The 7,897-nt window shown below is 39.3% G+C and overlaps 2 protein-coding genes across 2 annotated transcripts in view; one reads left to right on the forward strand and one right to left on the reverse strand.

Annotated features, from left to right (window-relative positions):
* LOC143329171 (dynein axonemal heavy chain 8-like) overlaps nucleotides 1-2,349 on the reverse strand; it is a 29,605-nt gene extending 27,256 nt beyond the window's left edge. Inside the window, exons 1-5 of the mRNA XM_076744950.1 lie at nucleotides 2,308-2,349; nucleotides 2,037-2,171; nucleotides 1,225-1,309; nucleotides 761-912; nucleotides 68-254 (exon numbers count right to left, since the gene is read on the reverse strand). Coding sequence (XP_076601065.1) covers nucleotides 68-254; nucleotides 761-912; nucleotides 1,225-1,309; nucleotides 2,037-2,171; nucleotides 2,308-2,349 — 601 coding nt within the window. The remainder of the gene's footprint in view (nucleotides 1-67; nucleotides 255-760; nucleotides 913-1,224; nucleotides 1,310-2,036; nucleotides 2,172-2,307) is intronic.
* A 1,205-nt stretch (nucleotides 2,350-3,554) lies between these two features.
* Nucleotides 3,555-7,235, forward strand: calr3b (calreticulin 3b). Its single transcript, XM_076744951.1, has 9 exons — nucleotides 3,555-3,700; nucleotides 4,201-4,302; nucleotides 4,575-4,778; nucleotides 4,868-4,962; nucleotides 5,068-5,277; nucleotides 5,524-5,637; nucleotides 5,741-5,884; nucleotides 5,970-6,062; nucleotides 6,176-7,235. Exons 1-9 carry the CDS (start codon nucleotides 3,604-3,606, stop codon nucleotides 6,395-6,397), a joined length of 1,281 nt encoding a protein of 426 aa, XP_076601066.1. The 5' UTR covers nucleotides 3,555-3,603; the 3' UTR covers nucleotides 6,398-7,235.
* Nucleotides 7,236-7,897: the final 662 nt, after the last annotated feature.

The raw sequence follows: 7,897 nt of genomic DNA on the forward strand, positions 1-7,897 counted from the left end.
TCTAAATGCCAAACTTTACAGACTCAAAAATTATGCAGGTGACATCTTCATGAAAAAAATGACTTACCATCTAAGGAGTCAAGACAGCGTTTTATGGTGTACTTGAACCTCTTTTTAAGTTTTTCTCCATGCCTAGACTTATCCAAGACACCCCAGTTTTGTGCTGCATCAAGAGAGGGTAGCAGAAAGTTGAACGCATTACTTATTCCTTTCAGGAGGCCATCTCTGGCATCGACCATTGAAAAGAAGATTTCCTACAAAGTACAAAACAAGATCATCCATCACTTCACAAACTCCAAAGACATAAAACAAAAACTAGCTTAGTGTGAGTTACGTGGTCATCAGCAGTGAGCATCTTCTTTGGTAACGTATCATGTGTTTTCAATGACAGTAGCTACTAAGTTTCTCCAGTGAATACAGGGAATGCAGATTAGTTGACTCGGTTGAAAGTGTTCCAAGTAAAACATAGAAATTTTGATAGTATTTTACCAGTAGGAGCACTCCTACACATGCACATATGCATTTAAATGGCCATAACTCAGTTGTTATGAATCTGGCTGACTTGAAAATTTTCACAATTCATCCCAATATTTCCTAGATCTGAAAAATCTGCACAATCTCATTCAATCAATGATCTATGAATCTCTCTGTGAAGTTTCATATCTAAAATAAAAACTTCTACAGGAAAATGCACCTATCACACAGTAAAAGAATTACAGTTACAGAAACATACCACTTTACATACACAAAACTGTCTTACCTCATGGATGTTTTCTGAAGTCACAGGAACGTCCACTCTAGTCCGTGTGAAAGAGCAGCAAATGCCTGTAAGGCATGTCTGAGACAAATTGGCTAAAAACAGCCTCAATATTTTCCCCCCTTTGGTAGTCTCTGGATATGAGCGTCCACACTCTGAAATTAAATCAAAATTACTTTTGAACAGATGAAATTTTGGAACCCGCCTATAAAATTTGTTGGAGCATTCACCCGTATAGCGACTAATACAATCCATTAAGTTCAGTGAACTTGGGAAAGACATTAAAAATGGAACCCTCCTATCACATAAAGCAACCAGAAAGACTCATGGGTTATCTGTTAAAGTCATGTGCCATTTAAAACTAATGTTACAACACTTAAAACTGAAAGGACAGCTATGACAAATAAATGTGGCATGCTGGCTTGTTTGACAGTCCAAAACTGTACTCTTTCTAGATTTATGCCTACCTATTCCTGGGGCTTCAGACTCTTGATATACAAAGGAAATGGTTTTACAACCTCCTTTGGCGAAGAAATCATCAAAAGCAGCCAGCTATTCAGCATAAAAACAAAGACACACATTAGTATGTAGATAATGACATAGGCATGAAAGACCAAAAACAGTGTTCCTGTCATCTTGAAAAGAAACATTTCTGAAAAATAAAATGTCTCCCCAAACTCATGACTGTTGAGAGCCACAACATTAGAAAGCCATGAATCAACATCAGCAACAGAGTGCACATTTTTACCCACATCAAACTATGTATAAAATTGGAAATTTTCACACTTCTGCATCTTCCAGTGGTACTGTAGTAATAACATGGCACAGTGTAAAACAGAAATAAGCACCAATATGATGTGTTAATGTGTCTTGGCCTTTTTTGAAACATTGCAATCCTTTGCCATATGCAAAAAAAAAAAATTTATTAAAAAGTGATTTGAGAATTTTATCCTGAAACTGTTCTTATTTTTTTTTTCTTGAATGCCACCAAACTTGTATTTTGTTGGAACTGGTAGGGGCTTGTGTGAAATGATGCTCAGAGTTTGCATCTGGATGGTAAAATGAGAAGGTACTGCCACATATTTTTGCCAGATGCAAAAAGCATTTACTTGTATCAATGCCAAGTCTCAGCTCTCTCCTTCCTTTTATTCCAGGTCTCTGAACAAAAACAAATTGTGGCCACATGGAAGACCAAACTGTCCAAAATCACTGGGATGATGAATTACCTCTTATATGACATTATGTGCATTTATTGTGAAAATCCATGGGAAACACTCACAGATGAAGAATCTAAAATAAATTCCTCTGCTGCAGTTGGCTCCAAGGACAACCTGTCAGCCAGAATGTCAATCATGTACTGGTGTGCAGGGGTGAGGAGCTTCTTTCGCTCTTCTCTTGCCTGCTTGTATTTGGTCTGAGGAAGACAATGGTTGAGAATAGTGGTAATTTTATTTGCACACACTGAAAACAATGTACCATTCTTACCTAAGTTAAACGGACTTGTTTGTTTGTATTGTCAGCCTTTGTGTAAAGGTTTTAAATCCATTTACCTGAGATTCATGCTTGTTTGCCTTTGTGTCATGTGCATCCATTCTGAAGAGCTCAGGCAAAACCGCCTCCTTTGCTGTTGAAAAACTCAGTTCTTCTGCTTATTCTCTCTAGATTTAATCAAAAAACAAAATTAGCCCACTGCTATTGCTGGAGCTTCAAGTACTATTTTTCCCTGTTTAGTGAATACAGCGTTGATGAAGCAGCCCCAAAGCGGTGGTTATATCAGTAAGCTGATAAATGAGCACACCAGGGTGACTTAACGTTATTGGCTTGCTAACGTTCATCTAATAACGTTACCGTTGAAAAGGCAGTGCTGCAAACGTAGCTAACTTAAAGTTAAATGAAAGTAAAAGCTACTTACTAAGCATTAACTGTTTAATTAATGTCTGCTAAATTACTTCCAGTTATAGGGTTAAGCTAACTATTTGATTAAGTTAGCCTAATGCTAGCACTGACATCATGATAACTGAACTAACATAACCGTTAGCAAACTATCTGAGTCAGACAGTTTGCGGTTAGCTAGTATCATACTGTTTACCTCACTTTACTGTAACATATTTTCTGCCCATTCAGAAACTCACCTGATAAAATTACAGATGCCTGTTGGCCACATTTTCTTTGTGCTCTCTCAGTTTTCCAAGTAGAGAAGACTTGCTGGTGTATTTTTGCTTTTTGACTGCTGACAATGAAGTTTTCATCGAAGTCTAACCGTTATCGGCCCTGTAACCGTTTCCTATTACGCTGACCTTTCGCAGATGCCACGCGCTCTAGCTGTTGGCAGAGATGACGTGGTTAAATTAAACGTTCATAACGTTAAATTTGCTTATGGCCTTTTCCTCAGGTTTGGCGGGAGGCGGCTTGTCAAATGGTTATACTTGTGTCTGTTTCTCAGTTACAGTTTACTTTGTAGTCTTGTATATTTTTGTTTTAATTAGCTTATATGTACTGGCATCCTTGTCAGCAAACCAGACTACCCACAGTAGTAGTAATGACAGTCGAGTCCTGTTATGGTCACCATTTTATTTTCTATACCTTATATTTGGTGCCCTCTACTGGACTGTTGACATAATGGCAACGTCCAAATGATTAAAACAACCGCTGATCCTGGACCAGGCATTGGCGACGACATATGTTTCGTGGTCTACTGTTATTGGTCCAGACACACCATCTTGTTGTCCAATGGCAGGCAGACATCTGTTCGCTGGAGCGACTCTAAAATAGTCTCCTCTCTTCCTTCTCCACAAGGTATTGGCTCGTCAGCAAGGACATTGTTAGCAGTGCTAAACAGAGTTGAGATGGGGAAAATGCAAGTCTTGGGTGTAGTTGCGGTAATATTAGCAGTGTACTGCGTACATGCAAATGTTTACTTTCGCGAGGAGTTTCTGGACGGTGGTAAGTTTGCCTTAACGTTAGGAATTTTTAATACTTGTGCAGGAGGTTAATTCATTGCATGTTAGCTTGACTGTTAGCTATCGTTTTGTCATAATTATCGTGAGTTTCTTTAGAGTGCCTCTTCTCCTAGCGAAACATTTTTTCAATTTGTGATTTTTGTAAAAAAAAAAAAAAAAAAAAAAAAGAACAAAAAAACAAAAACGTCATCTCCCTTCTTGGCTTCTTAATTTCAACTGTTGTTAGCTAGCTAACTTTAGCAAGGCCCGAGATCTAGCAAACGTAACACCCAGACCACTGACATCTAAGTTGCTTGTAATGGCCCAAATTGCAGTATAAATGTGTAACGTTAGCAAGCCAAACGAATTTCGTCGTTCTGACCTTTCAAAGACTGACGCCAATGAGTGCACAGTTGAGTAGGTTGGTTTTCAGGAAGTAGCTTGATGTATCCGAAAGAGGTGCTCCAAGAGTTTAAACATCAGCAAACTTGCTTGTTTTTTCAGATGAGTGGAGAAGTCGCTGGATAAACTCCAAACACAAATCTGACTACGGAGAGTGGAAGCTAACAGCTGGCAATTTCTATGGAGATGCTGAGAAAGACAAAGGTAACGTAAACGTTTGCTCTCCAATCATTATAAAACAAGAATTACTGTATGTTGATTCAAAACAAGGATTCGTTCGTGGTGATCATGCTATATTACTTATGGCTAAAAGGCACCACTCATTAAAATGTGTTCAGTGGATCTTTTGAGAACAAGTCAAATAAAAAGCCACAAATTACAATCTGATTCTGCAGCTTGAGTATTTACTGAGATAAACAATCAAGACTTTGCTTCTTTCCTGGTCCTAAAGATTTCTCTTCCACTTTCTTTTTCAGGTCTGCAAACAAGCCAGGATGCTCGTTTCTATGCTACCTCTGCCCGTTTTGAGCCTTTCAGCAATGAGGGAAAGCCCTTGGTCATTCAGTTTACAGTCAAGCATGAGCAAAAGATTGACTGTGGTGGTGGCTATGTGAAAGTCTTCCCCTCTGACTTGGATCAGACTGATATGCATGGAGAATCCTCATACTACATCATGTTTGGTAAGTGATGATGTTCATGGTAATGGACAATTAGAATTGATTAGACTGAGAAGATTTGTACATCTAGTAATTTCATTTATTTCACCCAGGCCCTGATATCTGTGGCTACAGCACCAAGAAAGTCCATGTCATCTTTAATTACAAGGGCAAGAATCACCTCATCAAGAAAGAGATTAAGTGCAAGGTAGTTCTGGCATTTTGAATCTTGGAAAAAAATATTAATTTTTCTTATAATATCCAAACATGCTCTATCTCTGTCGACTTCATCTGAAAACTGTGTTTCTTCTAGGATGATGAACTGACCCACCTGTACACGCTGATCCTGAATCCAGATCAGACCTATGAAGTGAAGATTGACAACGAGAAGGTAGAATCTGGTAGTCTGGAGGATGACTGGGACTTCTTGCCTCCGAAGAAAATTAAGGACCCTGAAGCTAAGAAGCCAGAAGACTGGGATGATCGCGCCAAGATTGATGATGCTGATGACACCAAGCCTGAGGTGAATATGTTTTCAAATATAATTAAGTAATAAAGTTAATCAACCTCAGCCAGCATAAAATTTATCTTTGTTCTGCTTTGTGCTGGCTGAAAGTTCTCTTATGTCCATGGCAAAGCTGACAAGAGGACAGTTGTCTTCCGTTTATTCTCCCCCAGATTTCCACAGCAGTCCTGGGCTTTAAAGAGCCTAAATTTACATTCACAATTAGGTTAATTCAACTTCCATCTTAAAATTATTCTTCTTTAGGACTGGGACAAACCTGAAAACATTCCAGACCCTGATGCTAAGAAGCCTGAAGACTGGGATGAGGATATGGATGGAGAGTGGGAGCCACCTATGATCCCCAACCCAGAGTACAAGGTAGGCTAAAGCTGGATAGTCATGATCTCCTCTGCCTGAGAAATGCTCAATATTCACTCTTTGAATGCCTTTCGCAGCCTGATAAAGTCTTTCCTGTTTACAGGGAGAATGGAAACCCAAACAGATCGACAATCCCAACTACAAAGGATCCTGGGTGCACCCTGAGATTGACAATCCCGAATACAGTCCTGATTCGAACATCTACAAGTTTGACAAAATTAGTGTTTTAGGTCTTGATCTTTGGCAGGTGAGAGACAAGATCCTTTTTGGATAATAATTTGATTATTTTATTGCTTGAACTACAGGCTAACATTTGTTACTGTTTATCTCAGGTGAAATCTGGCACCATCTTTGACAACTTCTTGATCACAGACGATGTGAAGGAAGCAGAGGACATTGCGAAAGAGACATGGGGTGTGACAAAGGTATGTTGCTGCTGATATTCTGTTTAAGATGCATTGTGTCATTTGTACAACACACGAAACGTTTGCCAGTGAAATGTGAAGAGATGAATTAATTATCCACACTTTCACCAAAGGAACCAGAGAAGAAAATGAAACAGGAGCAAGATGACCTGAAACGAAAAGAAGAGGAGGAGAAGAACAAGGAGCAAGACCCTGAAGGTGATGACGATGATGTCGATGATGATGAGGATGAAGATGGAGATGAAATGGATGATGAGGAAGACACAAAGGAAGACCAAGACGAGACACTTTCAGAAATGGATGACGAGGAAGTAAAGCAGAAAGATGAGCTTTGAGGAGGCATGGCCAGAGATTTTATCTGTCCCGCCTCTAGAAACTCTGTCCTTTATTTCCCAGGGGTAATTGTGGCTGCTGTGCATCCTTTCCCTGAGATTTGGACACAACCCAACTTGGGGGGGCAAATGTAGTAGAGTGTGGCAAGTGGATGTTAATGGGTTTAGTTTCCCTTTTATTTTGGTCATGATATTACCCTGTTGCCCCTGAACTGCTGGATTGATTCTAAGGTTTTCCCACCTACAAAGTCCATTCCTCATTTTGTAGTAACAGACAATAAGGAGGCACTGACATCTACTGTTTTCTTGATTTTCTTGACCTTGTTATTTGCAGATTCCCTCGCACAGGTTGCAGTTTACCAGAAGCTGTAGAAAATATGACAAATTGAGATTTGCAGAGAACAATTGTCCCTGAAGGAAAATTTCTCTCGCTGCCTGGTGAAACGTAAAATGCACATAACTCAACATGCAATGCATAAACTGTAAGACTTCACAAATCGCAGAATACAGACAGAAATCAAAACTGCAATGTAATGTAACTTATTTTGGTTATGTCTGTGGCACTGACTTCTTATTTTCCTTTCCACACTCTTTAAGGCATAATTGAACGAATTGTTTAGACAGAAATTAATGAATTAATCAAAGTACACAATGAAATCGTTTGTCTGCATTGAAATGGTATGAATTCAACGTGTCTTCATGGTGATGTGATGGGACCTGCATTATGTCCTGAGAGTCTGGAGAAACAGATGGTGATCCCCTGGTGTGACTCTTGACACACTTATTTTTATTGGACAGAATGTTGTTGATACCAAAGTTTTTATTAAAAGATTATAACCTTGTTGCCTGTCATATCTTCTTTTGTATGTACAGTTTGTAAGTATCTGACTTCGCACCCACTCTTTAGTTACATGTTTTGCAGTAGTGGATAGAATGGAAAACAAATACTCGTACCTGTCGTAGGACAGTTTTGCTGCTGGCTTACTACTGAACTCCAGGTTTGCTGCATGCCAGTTTGCGAGTGGTAATTTGATTAAACACAATTTCGTTTGGGAAGATGCACAATATAAGTAGTAAGTACAATATTAACAGAAAAAAAGTACTAAAATAAGATTTTGCCACATGGACACTTGACAAGAAGACAGGGTCTCAAGATAAACAGTCTATGTTATGATACAGGGTGTACACCCCTGTGCAAAATTGCAATAAATCAAATTGCCCCTTTAGGGCCCCTGACAGTCTGCGGCTCCTGGGCAGTTGATCCTAAAAGGTATTCCACCTGCTGTTTCTTGAGGAAGGATTGGTGATAATTTATGGGATGAAGCTGGTGTGAATGCACAACTTTGAGCAAAATGTATCAGTGTACAAAGAGAAAGAAAATAGTGACATTATTGAACACAACAGTGAACTGGGAGGCAGGTCATTCTGGGATGGGGGTGAGGAACTGGGCTCCATAACAAAAGAGTGTACCTTGAAATCAAGGTACCACCTGTGCTTGGCCTC

This window comes from Chaetodon auriga, chromosome 12 (assembly GCF_051107435.1).
Source record: "Chaetodon auriga isolate fChaAug3 chromosome 12, fChaAug3.hap1, whole genome shotgun sequence".
Taxonomy (NCBI): domain Eukaryota; kingdom Metazoa; phylum Chordata; class Actinopteri; order Chaetodontiformes; family Chaetodontidae; genus Chaetodon; species Chaetodon auriga.

What these genes read in the sequence shown, in the direction of transcription:
- calr3b (XM_076744951.1), top strand. Translation starts at nt 3,604, where the DNA reads ATGGGGAAAATGCAAGTCTTGGGTGTAGTTGCGGTAATATTAGCAGTG. An exon ending in AGAAAGAGATTAAGTGCAAG is followed by an intron (nt 4,963 to 5,067) that starts GTAGTTCTGGCA and finishes TGTTTCTTCTAG; the next exon opens with GATGATGAACTGACCCACCT. An exon ending in TCCCCAACCCAGAGTACAAG is followed by an intron (nt 5,638 to 5,740) that starts GTAGGCTAAAGC and finishes TCCTGTTTACAG; the next exon opens with GGAGAATGGAAACCCAAACA.